The following is a 16872-nucleotide window of genomic DNA, read 5'->3' as shown; positions in this document are numbered from 1 at the left end:
TTGCACCTTTTCTGTGGTGTCCTGGTTTTCCCACTCACAAACATTTTAGACAAGTGGAGGTGTGACAGAAATGTGCCACGTCTGGTCGAAATATAACACATTACACATGGGAATAAACTTGACTGTTTTCATGATGTTGAAGCACTTTTTAAAGATGGCTTTGCTGCAAAGTTTAAAGTCTGTTTTTCTCCTTGTGTGTAAGTAAACAGATTCATTAGACTAATATTAAAAATACTTTTTATTATGTTATGAATTCATCTCGGAATCCCTTCGCAAGTACATCACTGAGTCTTTATTGGCCTTTAGTGTGCTAGCTTCAACATTACAGCTCTTTAAATACCTTGTGAGCACAAAGGGCTGCCACTTAGCAATATAGCAAAGGCTGAAGTACCCTTTGAGCAAGACATTTAATTTTGAATTATTGCTGCTGATCTCCTTTTTGTTTTTCCCTGCAATAGTATAAGTCATGATTCATAGTAGGCTAACTTTGACTTTTCAGCACTGTTGTCTGAATCGAGCCAGTGCACAGAGATTAACAGTCCAGCAGCTTACGTTTTTAATTGCTGCTAATTATGCAAAGTATTCAAGAGACCATTCATGGCTGTTTGAGCTGGTGTGGACCGCTCACGCTAGCAATGAAGAAGACGAGAAATTAGCCAATTTCCACTGAGAGGTGGTCTCCTTTTTTCTTTTTTTCTTTTTTAAATGCATTAAAGTTCTGATTCTTTTTGAAACGTCCATCAGATTCATGTGCGTCCTGCCTGCTTTATCACTCTGGGCACATTCCCTTCTTGCTTTTTGTCTGCCAGCATCATCATAGTTTATCGGTCTCAAATATGCAACAGCCACAAAGACGATTAGTGGTTCTACTTTTGTGTACGCTGCACCAAAGGCAGTTTTTGTGTGTGCCAGACCTTCCGTAAACGGAGTATCTTGTTTGTGACTCCTTGTTCCCGTGTCTCTCTCTCTGCATCATGGTACATTTACTGTCACTGTGGGCTGCCTCTTCTCTCTTCTCCTTCCTCCATCTCTCTCTCACTCTGCCTCTTCCTTCTTCTCCCTCCTTCTCTCACTCCCTCTCCCCCTCTCTCTGGACACAGATTCAGAGCGTGATCTGATCTCCATGTAATGGGAGAGTAATAGGCACTCTGCCTTGATTGGTTGGTAATTTGGGGGAGTTATGCACAGGTGCAATTTGTAATATTTTCAGTAAATTAAATTTCTTTCTCTTCCTCTCTTCATCTCTCCCTCTCTCCTCTCGCTCCCTCTGCAGTGCTTAACTCAAATAGGCTATTTTTTTTCTCACCCTGTCTCAAATCTGTCCTGACTTTTCCTCCCCCTTCCTCCCCCCACCTCTTTATTCACTGCTTTCTTTCCCTGTTCCTTTCTTTTCATTTTCTTTCCCTCCCCTCCCTCCCTCCTTAGCTCCTACACTTATTCTCTCTTCTCTTGGCTCGCTCTCTTTCTCTCCTCCTCTTGCCCTCCCTTTCTGTCTCTCTCTCTCCCTCTCTCTCTCTTTTTCTCCCCTCGTTTTATTGATGTACGCTCAGGCGCCCATTAGAGCTCCCTTTTTCCCTCTAGTGGAAATTGCAGCATGTTAATTTTCACACAAATTACGGCAATAGCAGGTATCTCTATTTGATACATTATAGCGGGAGCAATCAGAGATAATTGAGTGCCTTTCAGAGGGAGACGGCTGCATTCACTGCCGGCTCAAAGCTGCCCCATTATCGCCTAATCGCTCTTTAAACACTGAATTTTGCCGAACAAAAATTCTTGTCATAATTTTGCTTAAGTGTATTTGGAAATCACAGTCCTTTGAGCGAGGATAATTGAAATCAAATCCCTTTCACTGGAGCTGACATTTCTACATTTCCCCCCAATTGAAATTAATTTCAAAAATTGAGCATGAATATCTTCAAATAGCAGGCAATTATGCCTTTCAATGGGGAGAAATTACCGGTGCTGAATCGTTGGAGGCTTGCGGGCGAGAGCACCAGTTAAATGCCTTTGTTTCCCGCCGTGTTTGCCTAGTAAAGATTTACATATATTGACTCATTATGGTGTCTTGTGAAGCTGATCGGCGTGACTACCACAACCGGCAATAACGCTCATCGCATCTAAAAAGCTCAAGAGTTTTAAAGCCTTGTGGCCTCACAGCTGAGGGAAAAATGTATGTTTGTTTCTCTCCATCTCCCTCCCTTTCTCACTCCCTCTCTCTTTCTGCAGCTGCAGTAGCACGAGTGCTTGTAGACTCAGTATTTACAATGCATGTTTGCAGCAAAGCGAGAAAGAAACATGCAAAGCCGAGGCCCTTGTCCGTGTCACCGGTGCTGGGATATTTTCTGCCATGTCAAAGCCACTGGATGCTTGTAGTTTCACAGCAGCTCACACATGTTTCAGCCTCTGTAACCCAAAAAAGCGGGGGGGAAAACTGGCTGTGTTTTTGTTTTTGTTTGGCCTGCTGCAACGTCTCTCCCTCGCATGCTCGCAGAATATTGTCAGTCTGACTACCTTTCATTAACTGCTTCACTGGTGTACCTGAGCGACAGTGTAGTGCGCAAAAGTTCTCTGGAGGTCGGATATGTGCGCGCGCCTGTGTCACATAAAAGATAGAGGCAGGTGTTTTTAAGACTGAGGAAGTCTTGAGTGCTTGTTTTATTGCGTAAAGCCATTTCAGACTGTTGCTCTGTGATTTGATCAATTTGTATGATTTAGCCTCTTTTCTTATTTCTTACTTTTACCTTTTATTGTATACGTCCTCTCCCCCACTTTATCGTCCTCCTGACACATCTTCCTTATGGCATAACTGTGTTTTGTAGCTGGGTCGGGGTTGTGTGCATCTGTGGGGAGGCAACGGGGTGGGGGGGGTAGTCAGTCAGGGATGAGGGAGGCAAAGGAGCAAGGGGTACGAGGTGGGGGCTGGGGGGTCCAACACTCCCGGGAGAGAGGCAATTTCACAGCTGGTTTGCTCCTTAGGCAGTCAGGCTGAAAATGCTGCAGATTTGTGGAGCAAATTGAAATGGTGTCAGTGCAGGAACAAAGCGCCGAGCTGAATGACGAGGTAGGTGTGTGTGTGTGTGAGTGTGGGAGAGAGTGAGGTGGGGTTGAGGGGCTCTAAATTCAATAACAATCCTGTAACATTTTAGCCACGCCTTTCTGACACCTGTCAGTCAGTCAGTACGGCACGACTGGCCCGCCCACAATCAGCATTATATTGTTCAGATGTGAGATGTGTGTGCGTGTGTGCATTATTTTTTTTCTTTCCCTAAGAGGAAGAAGCGACGTGCTGTGTTTGTGCCGACCGAGCTTGTTCAACCTTGGCAACCGTAACCGAGGCTCCATTATGGGATGCGCATGGTTTGGTTGTTGACTAGGCAAGTGCATCAGCGGTCAACAGCTGTGCGTGCCATGTGGGCAAGCCATAGAAAGCCATTAAACACACACTCACTTTCACACATCACACAGTTTGCGTATAGCTGCATTAGATACTCTTGCCACTTGATTATGCCACAGCAGTAAAAACTGAAATTACAATTACGCACATTCCCGATTGGCAGGTATAATGGGCGCACACATACTCGCTTCACTCACACACACACACACAGAGACACACGGATACTGACACACAGGGATTGTCGGGGGATTCTTCCTGGTGGTAATAATAAAGCACTCGGCGCACACCTGATGGCAGTGTGGGGTCGGGGCTTAGCGTGCCCTCTGCAGCGTAGCAGGGAAATGACGAGCCAATAACTGCAATTAAACATGCAGTATAATGGCTAATCAAATTGACAGCCTCGGCTGTTCACATGCCTCTCTCACAATGGCTTATCACAACAAACTATTATGAGGGAGGGTATTTCAGGCCTGATCCCCTCTTTTCGTTCTCTCTCACCATCTCTCACTTCTTTCCGAGTCTTGCTTTCTTTTGCTCTGTTTTTCTTCTTTTTTCTCTCCCCTCCCTCCCTCCCTCCCACCGCTGTCTTGCTCATCCTCTCCGTCTCTTTCCCCTCTCTCCCTCTGGCAGGCTGTCGTGTGGCTCCATTTAATTGCAGTGGAGATTAACAAAGCAAGCAAATTTGTTTTCTCGCTTTACTGTGTCACACAGAGGAAGGGAGATGTTTTCAGGGAAGTATAGTCATTTGAGCTAGGTGCGCCCTCTTAGAATTATGTTTAATGTGCCTGTTTTTCAAACCGGTAAACCACTTTTATTATTCTGTTGTTGATGGGTTTTTTCCCCTCCTGTCATGATCTTGACTCCGTTCTCGGCAGAGTGAATAATGGTGATTAATCACTTATTAATGCAGAAATGGAGCAGTAGTGTTGTTGGTGAGGTGGCTGGATAAGACTAGTAGTGACAGGGATATTCCACACATGCAAGAAAAATATACACGAGCCTCCTCATCTGCCTCCAAACAACACTTTTGCATTAATCCATATCGGGTGGGGGTTTTCTTGATGAAGTAACTCTTTTTGTGTGTGTCTGTGTTCTTTCTGCAGTACTCGGAGAAGGCCCTATACAACCAGCTGTGCTTCTACAGGTTCATCTTTGACTGGGAATACGCAATCACAAAAGTACTAAATAATGACGAAAAAAGTAAGATAACACACACCCAGCATACTTGTTGCAATAAATCTAATTCATTGTTTTTCACATGGCCTGTAGGTGGTTTTGGTTTGAGCTGCACAGTTTTAGAGACCTCTTGTGTAGAAATGTCTGCCTTTGCTAGAATATAACTAGTTACATGATGCAGAAACCTTGTTGTGAACACATTCATGCAGGAACTATTGTCTTTATACTGTTTACATCCACCAGCTGAGGGGGAATGGCATTAATATTTACATCCTGTCACAGTGTTAAGTGCTAAACCTTTTATAATGGGTGTACAGATGTTTTAATCTTCAGAGTGACACAAATGTTGAATGTAGACAGAAAGAAAATGCTCACGATATGATGCTTGGACTTTTGTTTTTTGTGAGTAAGGTAAGTGCCATCCACTTCCATTACATTCAAAAGAAGGCTGATCTGTCCCAAACGGGCCAGCTTTTACACCAAAACAATCTACAGTTGATGATTGAGCCCCACTACGGGCCAAATGAAAAATTAAGGCCAAATTAATACATCAACCAATATTGATTGATGATTGATTTCTTTGTGATAAAGAATAAGTAAGTTTCGGGGCGAGTTGTCCTCCAAAGGTTTGCTTTATGTTTGTTTTGAAACTGGCTCTGCTTTTGTAAATTTAGTCATATTTTATTCATTTTTCTTCCTTCTCTGCTATACAGCCACTGAAAGTGAAATCAAGTTAGTAGAGCCACTGCTGAACTTTGAATTTTAATGTCCTAACAAAGCTTCCTCACAAATACACGTACAACATAGCATTAGCAATCAATGTCTTAACATAAACCTTTTACCCAGGCTGCACTTAAAATATTCACCAGTGATGTGACACACACACATGTGCGCTCACACACACACACACGCACACACACACACACACACAAAAGTAGCGGAGCCTGGGCATTGGATATGGGAAGGGGGGTTAAGGACATTCAGCTCCTCGACTCGACAGCCCTAATTTAGGAGTCGGATTCAATCACACACACATACAGAATGCAAAACGCTCCAATCACTAGAAGAAAGAAGGAGAGAGCCCTCCATCGCTCTGCCTCTACCCCTACCCTCACTGTCCATCTCTACTGCTTTCTCTCCCTTGCTCTCTCTGTCTTTTTGCTCTCTCTCTCCCCCTCTCTTGGACAGGCACTCGTTTGGCTGTGTTGATTGAAAACAGGTTTTAGATTTGGGGAAATGATAGGGGGAGTAATGGGCGCGCTGACGAAAGGATAGCCCTTCTCATATAATGGGACATGGAGCGTATATTTCCCCCCTTGGACTCAAATAGACGCTACTCCAGTGATCTGGGCGCACTCAGTAGGCGTCAGCCGCAAGGCCTCTTTACCCATAGTTCTCCCTGATTGATGTCACTTGATTAGAAAGGGCCGCTGGGCTGAGTGATTTATTTATTTGATTAAATTTTTTATGTATGTATGTTATTTATGTATGTATGCTTGAATGCTGCGGGTGTGCACACTGGGACCTGAGTAAGGCAGGGAAAGAGTGAGACAGCAGAGTTAAATATAACGTGTAATCAACAGATGACCACTCAGAAGATGGAGGGAGCTAAAATGGAGGGATTGGACCATTGTGGAGGAGTGGGGGGAGACTAACATGATTATAGCCTACATTTTTTTGCTTTTATTTCTGTCTTCGCCCAGATGCAAGAAATCGTCGCCAATCAATCCTCAACTCTTTCTTTATGCTCCTGTGCTTTGCAGTGTTTTTGATCTCTTTGAACTTTCTCGTCCACAGTTTCTCATTTTTGTGTTTCACAGCGCAATACTGTAGAGTATATCCACTATAAGGGTACTCACAGTTTACTATACAGTGTTCAGTAAACAGCAAATGGTTGGATGGTTGTGGGTTTGTTTAACATCTTAACTTATGATTCCTGAAAGCTTTTTGATTTGGGATATTTATCTGTTCAGTTAAGTATCAGAGGGGCTGTTAATCTGCTTCAGCTGCTTTGGAGTTTATGAAATTAACAACAGGTGCATTGGAGGGGCAACTATGAGACAACTAACACGGGAATGTATTTGCAGACCACTGACATTTTCCTCCACATTTTCTGGGTGAATATTACTAATGATAGTATGAGGAGATACCTGGACCTGGCAGAGGTTCCAAAGGTTGTCCACCTCCTCCAGGATGGCACATCAATATGTGGCATTGCCAAAAGGTTTCCTGTGTCTCACAGCACAGTCTCAGCAGCGTTTGGGCTACTTCCACACTTACACGGGTATTTTTGAAAACGGAGATTTTCCATTTTCGTTTAAAAAATAATAATCCCGTCCACACGTAAACGCAGAAATGAAGGAAAACGCTGCTAGGAACACGCCAAAGCAACAGGTGGCGATATATTCCTAACCGTGTAGAAATGTTGGCCAATCAGAAGTCTAGAAGCCTCGGTGGGAAATGGTAAACAAAGCTGTGGCATAGAAGCAGAACTGAGTCGTATGTGTGGAGGGACAGTAACTGTGTGTGTATATGTAAGCATTTAAACACTGCAGAGAGTACAATTAACAGTAACAGTATTGTAGAAATTCATTTCACCGAAACAATAACGTGGCGCACAGTGTGACGTCAAAAAAGGCGCACACCTTTGACGCTGCATTTTCTGCGTTTTTCTTGTCCACACGTAAATGCAAAAACTGAGTTTTCGAAATTATCCACCCTGGCAGGAGTTTTTAGAAATCTCCGTTTACGTGTGGACGAAAGGTGCAAACGCATAGAAAAATCTGCGTTTTCAAAAATACCTGGGTACGTGTGGACGTAGCCTTAGATTCCAGACACTTAGTCTAGCAGAGTTAGACAGGGCAGTAGAAGGTCCTTAATCCAACAGCAAACCTGGTATCTGCTCCTTTGCCCAAGGAGGAACAGGAAGAGCACTGCCAGAGCTACAAAATTAACTCCAGCAGGCCACAGGTGTGAATGTCTCTGACCAAATAATCAGAAACAGACTTCATTAGGGTGGCTTAGTAGGCCCTGGGCTCACTGCACTCTACAGCCTGATTGGCATTTGCCTTTGAATACCAGCACTGGCAGGTTAACCTCTAGGTTCCTCCTGGTGCACAATGTCTGGCCTCATGTGGTGATCTATGCAGGCATTTCCTGGATGACAAAGGGATTGATACCACTGACTGGTCCCCAATCTCACCTGACTAAAATCCAATTTAAAAACAAAAAAACAAAAACTGGGACATTATATTTCAGTCCATCCAACACCAGGTTGTATCTCAGGCTGTCCAGGAGCTCAGTGATGCGATGTTCCAATTTAGAGCAAAAACTAAAACTCTGCTTATTAATTTAGCCTGATTATTTGTGTCGATATCAGCTTGTTGTCAATTCTCAGCTGGGAAACTGTTAGCTCCCCTTTAGAGCAACACTGAGTAAGGTGTAGCGCAGACACTGTTCTCATCTCATTGCCAGAAATTTTATTCCTGCCAATATGACAAAGGCTCATTGTCAGTATAAAAAAAGAAATGTAGCAGACATTACACATCACACTAATAATTGCCATGTTTCTTCAGGTTAAACATGAGCATGTTGCAGATGTAGAGTACAAAGAGTAGCTACAAGCGTGGAGAGAAGTGGTCCAGTTTCCTCTTGACATGGTAGAAAAAGTGCCTCAGTGAAGGGTCACAGATCAGGGGATACACAGATCAGAAGGGTCCTGGAGGGATGTGATGAGCCATCAGACAGTGGTCTTAACTGCAAGTGGAAGTCATGTTAACTTGTTACTCTACTCACTCACCAGACCGCAGCACAATCCGCTGTTCTTCACCACACTTGGATGGTTTACTTTCATAAATCACATCTCCACTGCTCCAATTTCTCTTTTCATGCTTATTCCCCTAAAACCTGTTTGAGAGACAGAATGTGTGACTGTACGCTGTCTGTCACACCCAGTGTTGTTCTGCACTGCCCAGCACTCTGCAAAGTTAACACTGACATGACAGATGCAGTGATAGCTGTGATTCTGGGGATTCGCCTATTAATTGTTGGGCAGCTCCTGCATGGTCAAACTTCTCTTGCTGCTCTAATGCCCTGATGCTAGAAACCATCAAGGTGACATCTCTCAAACAGCTATGTTAGGAATACTGATCTAAATTAGAAAGTGAGAATCACATTGACATTGCGGCCACATTTATCAAAGCTCTGTCAATAATTCAACATGTCATGTTTCAGTCATCACACATGACTGTGTTAACAGTGTTGTGCTTTGTGTGGCTGTATCCATTAATCCTGTCTGGAAATACTAACAAACCAAATGTGTCCACTGCAGTTCTGTGCAAAAGTCTTGAGCCACCCTTCATTTCTTTTCATTTACATTCAAGGATCCAGACTTTCTTTTAACCTTTTAAAGTGGTCTTGAGAAATAGTTCTCCAGGTTTTCTGAAGATCTTTCAAAGTTTTTCTTTGTACACTGGTTGCTTTTTCACTTATTTTCAGTCCGGTCCATGCATCCGACCATTTTCAGTGACACTGGACGCTGACCTATGAGTCATTCAAGCATAAAAAAGGCACCTATATTTAGAGCAGGGCCATATGACCAAAAGTATTTATCACGATATACATTTGAAAATTTGCGATAACAATATAACTGACGATATAATTGACACTAGACAAAATACTTTACAACTCCACAACTTTATTAGTGCAAAAAAAAAAATCAATGTATTTTCACTTAAAGGCTGAGGCATCTCTAATTACACAACAACTCAACTGAACAACTGGACTGAAAATCAGTGGTATCAGGCTTTATGGAGTGATGAGTCCAAATTAGAATTTTTTAGTTAAAATCAGGGTGTATGGAGGCAATCAGGAGAGGGATGCAACATAAGGTGTCCACAGCCATCTGTGCGAAGGTTTGGGCTTTCATTTCAGCCAGTGGTTTTGGCGACCTTGTCAAAAATGATGGAAATATTAATACAAAAAAAGTATTATCAGATTAGCAAAAGCTTCATTTTTCAGCATGACTGTGATCCCAAACACACTGCCAATGCAGTAAAGCAGCGGTCCCCAACCTTTTTTGTGCCACGGACCGGTTTATGCCCGACAATATTTTCACGGACCGGCCTTTAAGGTGTCGCGGATAAATACAACAAAATAAAACTAGTACCGGTACTGAAAAAAAGAAGATTTATTCATAACACACGTGAAAAGACCCAGGAAAACAGAGTTAACGATAAAAACGATAACAAAATAACGCTGAAAACCGATAAAAACCCTGAAAACTATACATTTCACACCCAAGCTTCAACTCTACCAAACGACTCACGGACCGGTATCGGTCTGAGGCCCGGGGGTTGGGGACCGCTGCAGTAAAGGATACCTGGATAGAAAAATAAAACACCACTAGCCCTTTTCCACTAAAATCTGCTTGGAATTAATCGGCTGACTCTGTTATTAGGGTTTTCATTTAGGTGGTAGTACCTGGTACTAGGTACTTTTTTTTTTTAGTACCTACTCAAGACTTTTGCACAGCACTGCAAATTACTAATATACAACACACGCAACTCATTTCCTCAAAGTCAGCAAAATATAGACATGCGCACGCTCACGCTGCTATAAAATATAGGTTTACGGTGTTATCCCTCAGTCCTGGGGCAGTAATAACCCATATTTACTGCATTACACACCCAGGGGCCAGCACTGCTCAGATTACAGGGAGCAGACATATGATCCTATACTCTATACTGTGTCACTGTATACCAGCACTGATTTATGAGCATTGTTTTTCCACAAACACCATCTAGGCTTTATTAATATAATTTTTTCTGGGTGTTGAGCGGAGACAGAGTGCTGCTACTAAAAAGAGCTGGTCAGGCTCTGTTTGGGCTCAAGTTTTTGTTTTCGACTCTTGAAGGAAATCAAGATTTTAGAATGAAACATTATTCAAACTGAGTCATCTTTTGGCAGCTGGGCCCATTAAGGATCAAAGTGCTGCCAATCTGCTAGGCAGTCACCTTAAAACGCCTGTGGGAGCTTGTTGTGAAGCGTCATCTAATTAAATGTATAGAATCAGCAGTCAAATTTGGTTTTTTTTAATATTTTTTTATGCTGTTTTTTCTTCCAGTGTTTTTGAAGTTGCAAAGTCGCAGGTTTAAGTTCAGGATTCCTCTTATTGTTATGTCTGAGAAAACAAAACCATCTATTTTTATATTATTTAGGTATTATCACTTTATCAATGTCTATCATCCAGCACTGTAACTCTTCCAGCCTTACTGTAGCACTGCCTGACTTCTTCTTTCAGCTTCTCCTCCCGTCCTCTGCTTCTACCTCTGTCTTGCCAGCCACCTGCATCTCCTCTCTCGCCACATCTCTTTGGCCTCTCTCTTTTCCTCTTGCCTGGCAGCTCCATCTCGCATGTTCTTCTCCCAGTACACACGCTCTGCACATCCAAACCAATTCAGTCTGGCATGATTCACTTTGTCCCTGAGCTGTCCATCTGATACACACATTTCTAATCGTGTCCATCTCCGTCACAGCCAACACAAAACTCAGCATCTTTAACTCACCTGCCTCCAGCTCCGCCTCCCGTCTCCAACCGATATAACGCACATCATCTCTCTACCATCGCGTAAAATATTCCTTTCACACTTTCGGTGGAAAATCACTCCCGACGTGCTTCTCCATCCACTCCACCCTGCCTGCACTCAGCTTGCAAAGCATGAAATGTTCCTTTATTGCTATAAACATATATTCATGTCATTTTGCTATTCTGCACACCTGCTGATAAAAATACTTACCAGCCTACAAAATGTGCATTCGTCTGTAGCTGATGAAACTCTGTATACTCTGTTGTTTAGAACAAGGTTGTTTTGGTGGGTCTTATATTTGGTTCTCAACTTCACCGAATTCCAGGTTTCGTTTAATTGCACTGTGAGTTTAACTTTAGCACGGGCGAATAATGACAGAACAGAGAATACAGGAAAATACAACAAGAAGCCCGTGACACTGATCAACACTGGAAACCAGTAGCTGCAGTACTAGAGGTAGTATTTCTACTACTGCTACTCTCAGCAGGCTGCTCTCAATCTTTCATGCTCCGTACTGTCAGCACTCCTGATAGCTGTGTTTATATGTTAGAGAGATTGACTAACAAGATGTTGGTTTTGGTCTTTTGAAGGGAACTTATTGAAAAAGCGCGATAAAACGCCAGCGGCTTCATCTTTTTGTGTTTGCATTTCCCGTTGTTTACTAAAAGTACACATGCATCGTGATATGCTGCCCGTTGTGTCACATACTTTTGATTGTATCTGGGTATTTATGCATTGTCCAACCATTGTAAACGCTGAATGTTTACCATTATGCTGAACATATATAATAAAGCCCATTAAAAGAAAATAGCTTTACATAAGAGCTCTGATTCAAAGCAGAATGTAATTTGATCAGCTCACTTGTGTGTGTGTGTGTGTGCGTGTGCTTTTGTGTGTGTTGTGTGGTATGTGTTTGTCCTCTGCGGTGCTTCAGTATGTTTGTGAGTGTGCGCACATTTGCAAGCGTGCTCCTGTCTTATCTACATGTACATTGCATTTTTGTGCCTGATTGCTGCGACTGAGTAAAACATGGAGGTAATTTCATCCGCTGCAGGAGATCTCTAATAGATTGGGCACACACACACGCCCGCTCACACTCACACACACTCACGCGCCGAGTCACACACCGCTATGATAAAAAAAACCCATGCTGTCCATTCCTTAGCTGGGAACATCCCGTATCAATGACTTTAAAATCATTTCATGTCACTTTTCTTCTCTCAGTCTCCCCCCCGCTCTCCCTTTTTATCTCCCTCCCCCCTTGTTTCCTCTGTCTGTTGCTTTTCTCTTCCTTCCATCCCCCCCCACCCCACCCTCCGTAGGTCTCAATCTTGAGTGTGGGCAGTATGATTGCATGTGTGAGCAATAATGTAATTTTGCCGCATTGATAAAATATAAATTGTCCTTGAGCTGCGCTTTTCTAATGATCCATTTACCGGCAGCTTCCCTGCCACCTCTCAGTGCTCTGCATTTGGTCCTCTTCTACCCTCCCACTCGTCGTCTTTTTTTCTCTCTTTTTTTTCCCTCACTCTTGTCTTCTTTCTCCTCCTTTCCCTCTCTTTCCTCTCCATTTTCTTCCCTCACTCTCTCCTCATCTTCCCCGCCTCCCCTCCCTTTCTCCGGCGATACAAAGCGGGGTGGCAAAATCCGCGGGTGCGATTGTCAAATCAATTATTCATTCTGTGCAATTACACTCACACAAAGAAGTTTCCCTGTGCTCCGAGTGGTGATTAAATTAACTGCTATTCCAGCTGCCCGTCGCCACCAGCCTAATAGAATATTCATGGAGGCGGCCGACGGAATGGCCGATCTCCATTAACTTCATCATGCTCACTTAATTACAGGCTTGTTATTGTATTTACACCTAGTTAGAGCGTGCAGAGCCCCGATCTACTCGTGCCCAGCACCGCCAGCGTGTGCGCGAGTGTGTGACAACACCTAGTTAGAGCAGAGATAACCCCTGATACACTCACCGTGCGCGTGCGCGCATGAGAGACCATGTGCACGCGTGTGGGTGTGGGTGTGTCATGGAGACAAAGATGGTGTCCTGGTTGACAAATTTCCAAACTTTTCAGGATGCGTGTGCTTTCTGTTCTCATATCTTTGTTCCTCTTTTCATTCTTTTTTTTGCTATTTTTGTCCCTTTTTCCCCTTCACATCTAGGCCTTCCAATATCACCATCTCCCCTCCCCTCGCTTCTCCTCACACCTCCACCTCACGCTCACTCTTTAGGGGGAATCTATTTATTTGAACCGCACTCCCCACTGTGCCCCGACTTGCAGCAAGGTGTCTCCTTCTTTCTTTTCCTCTCCGTGACTTTTAAATCATTCTTTTATCCGTTCGCCACGCAGTGATTGAGGTGGAAAAGAGAAAGGAGTGAGGGGGGGGAGAGAATTATTTTCTCCTACCTTTCAGAAATGATGACATGATTGCTTTCGCTTGATCATGCATCATCACCCCCCTTCTATTCCCCGGATAAATAGACTAGTCTGCCTCTCCCTGCCTCTCTTCTCCCTCCATCCCTGTCCATCCTTAGCTAACGTGAGGATTATCTGGTAATAGTGGCTGCTGGTGTTAAAGTCAACCACACCATCTTCTATATGTGTGCGTGGTGTGTGTGCACATGCATGTGTGATTACTGTTTCTGTCACATAGATGTCTTTAGTGACTGAGTTATTGTGCTTTTTAAGTGTTTAACTACCTTCGTTGTCATGTATTTTGTGTGTGCACGTGCCTCACTGTTGATCTCTGTGTATCTAACCTTTGTTTCCTTGGGCAGTTGGTGGGCTGGTATTTATCCAGCAGCCACTAATGCAGCAGGCAGGAAGGACGAGACAGGAGATGGCGAGGACATGACAGTCGACCATATGGAGGACTTTGTGTGTGATTTAGATAAACACAGACACGCACACACTTTGTTTAATTAATCACATCGATGTCCGTTTAATCATTTAGTCATTTAAAAAGATGAAGCCTTTAGTATTTAATGGAATTATACCACCTAAACCAGCAATGTGAACTCATCACTTTGGGCTGAGGGTAGCAGTGACATAACCAGTTTTCACACATGCACTGCAGCCCTTCATTCTTAAAGACATCGCCCACCAGACGTGCTTGCAAGAGCGTAAATGTCCGATGTAGTCCACTTGGACGTTAGCCGGCTCCCACCCTGCTTTGGCACCAAGTCTTTGTTGTTGTCTGGTGCATTCACTGCTAGCAAGTGAATCTCATGTTTGTATTTCCAGTCCTGAGAATGAGTTTGGCTGCACATGTAGCACCCGGACCCCTGCTGGGTGCTACAATTGGGGGAAAATATCCATGCCCGATCTTCTGAAATCGTCCAAAGTTAAACATCTGAAGACGGCCACAGTCCCAGCTGCTGCCAGCTTGTTTTTTTTGGGTTTTTTTAATCAGTCAATATGCAAATTATTTACTCAATTTGTCATTTGTTTTATAAAGTGTCAGGAAATAATAGTTTAAAAAATGCCCCATGCAATTTTCCACAGCCTCACTGCTCATTGACTTTAATTTGCTGCTGACACCCTCTGATTGTTGTTGTTTACAAATAAGTGGTGATGGTGCCTAAATTATTTTTATTTGAAGCTCCGAGGACCAAGTTGCAAGTAAAGTGAATAAAAGTGATGACTGCGGCTTGTGAGGGTTTTTTTTTTTTTCTTTCTCCCCTATAATTGAAAATGAAAAGATTAAAAACACAGTGCCCATTTTCCTGCTTCTTCACCTGCATCAGCTCGCTGTTATACCCGATGTCGCTTGCTGCACTCATTGGTTTGATGCTGTGTTATTACTTGGTAGATGATACTTCATCGACACTTGACGCTTGGTATAATACTGTAAAGATTTGGTTGTAGTGGCCACCCTGCCCGCTCAGTCTTCTCTCTGGCCTTATTACAGCCCACCTGGAGAGATAACGGGGGCAAAATATTGACTTGATGCTCTCGTTGGGGTTTTCTATCGATCTTATGATCGTGTGTGTGTGTGTGTGCGCCATCGACCCATCAGTCCAATTCTGTGTGGTCTCCCTCCTAGCCCTCAAACTTGATAGCATTACTTGCAGATAGCATTGGATCTGTTAGCTCTCTCCACTTAAGGTTAAAACACTCTTTAAGTTTTTATGAGTAGAAACAAAGTCATTGTGCTCTCTGTTACTCTACAGTAGGACTCTGCACAGCTTAATCCCACGGGTGGAGGGCAGCTGAAGTCATCCAAGAGTGAATAGTTAGGTTGAAATGCATGCATGATCCTTCTACAGAGCTCTAACAATATCAAATCTTCTTTCTGTCCTCCTTCAGAACCGTTTAACAAGATGAATGAAGAAAAAGAGGTTTATCGGAAGCTAAAGGATGTACCAGACAAAGCCCTGGCGTCCAGCGGGTACTCGGAGATTAACCTGGCCAAACTCTTCCAGGCTTTCTCCTCCCTCAAGTAAAACAACATAAACCTCCATGAAGACGTCACCACCAAGAGGCTCCAGTTTCTCACTCAAAAAGCTGGACATATGCTCACACAACCACATCTGTTTTCTTTGTTTGCAGTTTCCACATATAGACCTCAGCCTCCTAACCCTTATGTCATCTACCCTGTAGCTAATGGGCTTGTAATATAGCTTAAAACCCAATCACAGCTTCCCCATCCACACACACTCTCTCATTATTTGACCCCGTCACCTGGCTCTGTATGGTAAAGGGGAGCAGCAATCATACCTAAATGACAGCCTATTGTGCGTGCAGAGGCTAGCTGTGCCCAGATGTGTGTGTGTGCAAGTGTGAGAGTGTAAAAATGACTTATCCTCAGAGCAGCCAGTATAGTCCAAAGGCAGCTAATTACCCAATGATAGTGACCCCAGCCTGTAAGACCACTGGATGCCTGCAGCGATCGGACACTTGTTCTGATTACTACCATTCATCCTGTGTGTGTGTGTGAGTCAGATCAGTGGATGAAAGAAAAGAGTAAAGCAGGATGCAGGGAGTAACGGGGTGAGGGAGGCCACACGCGCTGCTCCCTCGCTCTTTTGTCCCAGTATCGAACAGCTGATCTTCTCCTCCACTGCGTCTGTTTTAACTGATGTCATTTCATCTCTTTCACACACACCCCCCTCTCTCTCTCCTGCCCTTCCTCCTCTGTGCAAATTGTTTTTAAAGCATTTAATGTTCTGTGTAACAGATTTGTATCTCTCGGTAGGATTTTTGTCCGGTTTCTTTGTAATGATCAGAATATTTTGATATTGAACAATTTAATGTTTTTCATACTGAAACCTCAATAAAAGGCTAAATGGATAAGAAGTTAGTCCTGTGTTGTTTGGGGAGTGGGTGGGGGAGACGACAAACTGGGTGGGTGGAGATCCTGGTTTGCCACTACGCACTGTGATGGCACTGTGATAAAAGTCAGATTTATTAAATGGGGGGGAAAAAGTGTTCACAACATTGGGACATCTGGGTAGCTAAATAGAGCGTCATTCAGCATCATTTGGTCACAGGACCACTGAAAGCAACAATGAATCAATCATACTACCCAGTAATCTGTGTCCAGAGCCTGATGTAGCTCGTAGTTTTGCTCCGCATCTTCAGGATCATATAGAATCTGCTGCAGCAGGTTATATGTAGTGTTAATAATATAGCTCCTGCATCAAACTGCTGCTAATAAAGTCTATAATGAGTACTAAATGAAATAAAATGGCCTAATATTATATACATT

The 16872-nt window shown here is 43.4% G+C and overlaps 1 protein-coding gene and 1 long non-coding RNA gene across 3 annotated transcripts in view; both read left to right on the top strand.

The window, feature by feature from the left end:
• Positions 1 to 16460, top strand: part of pola1 (polymerase (DNA directed), alpha 1) — a 66806-nt gene extending 50346 nt beyond the window's left edge. For both annotated transcript variants that reach the window (XM_085172228.1, XM_085172226.1), the window contains exons 36-37: positions 4501 to 4597; positions 15471 to 16460. In XM_085172228.1, the coding sequence (XP_085028354.1) occupies positions 4501 to 4597; positions 15471 to 15607 (234 nt within the window). In that variant the 3' untranslated portion in view covers positions 15608 to 16460. The remainder of the gene's footprint in view (positions 1 to 4500; positions 4598 to 15470) is intronic.
• LOC146511301 (uncharacterized) lies at positions 4604 to 9708 on the top strand. The gene is made up of 2 exons (XR_014876008.1): positions 4604 to 8014; positions 8076 to 9708. It is a non-coding gene; the product is annotated as an uncharacterized LOC146511301 (long non-coding RNA).
• Positions 16461 to 16872: the final 412 nt, after the last annotated feature.

This window comes from Neolamprologus multifasciatus, chromosome 9, assembly GCF_963576455.1.
Source record: "Neolamprologus multifasciatus chromosome 9, fNeoMul1.2, whole genome shotgun sequence".
NCBI lineage: Eukaryota > Metazoa > Chordata > Actinopteri > Cichliformes > Cichlidae > Neolamprologus > Neolamprologus multifasciatus.
This window is presented reverse-complemented; position numbering and strand designations above follow the sequence as displayed.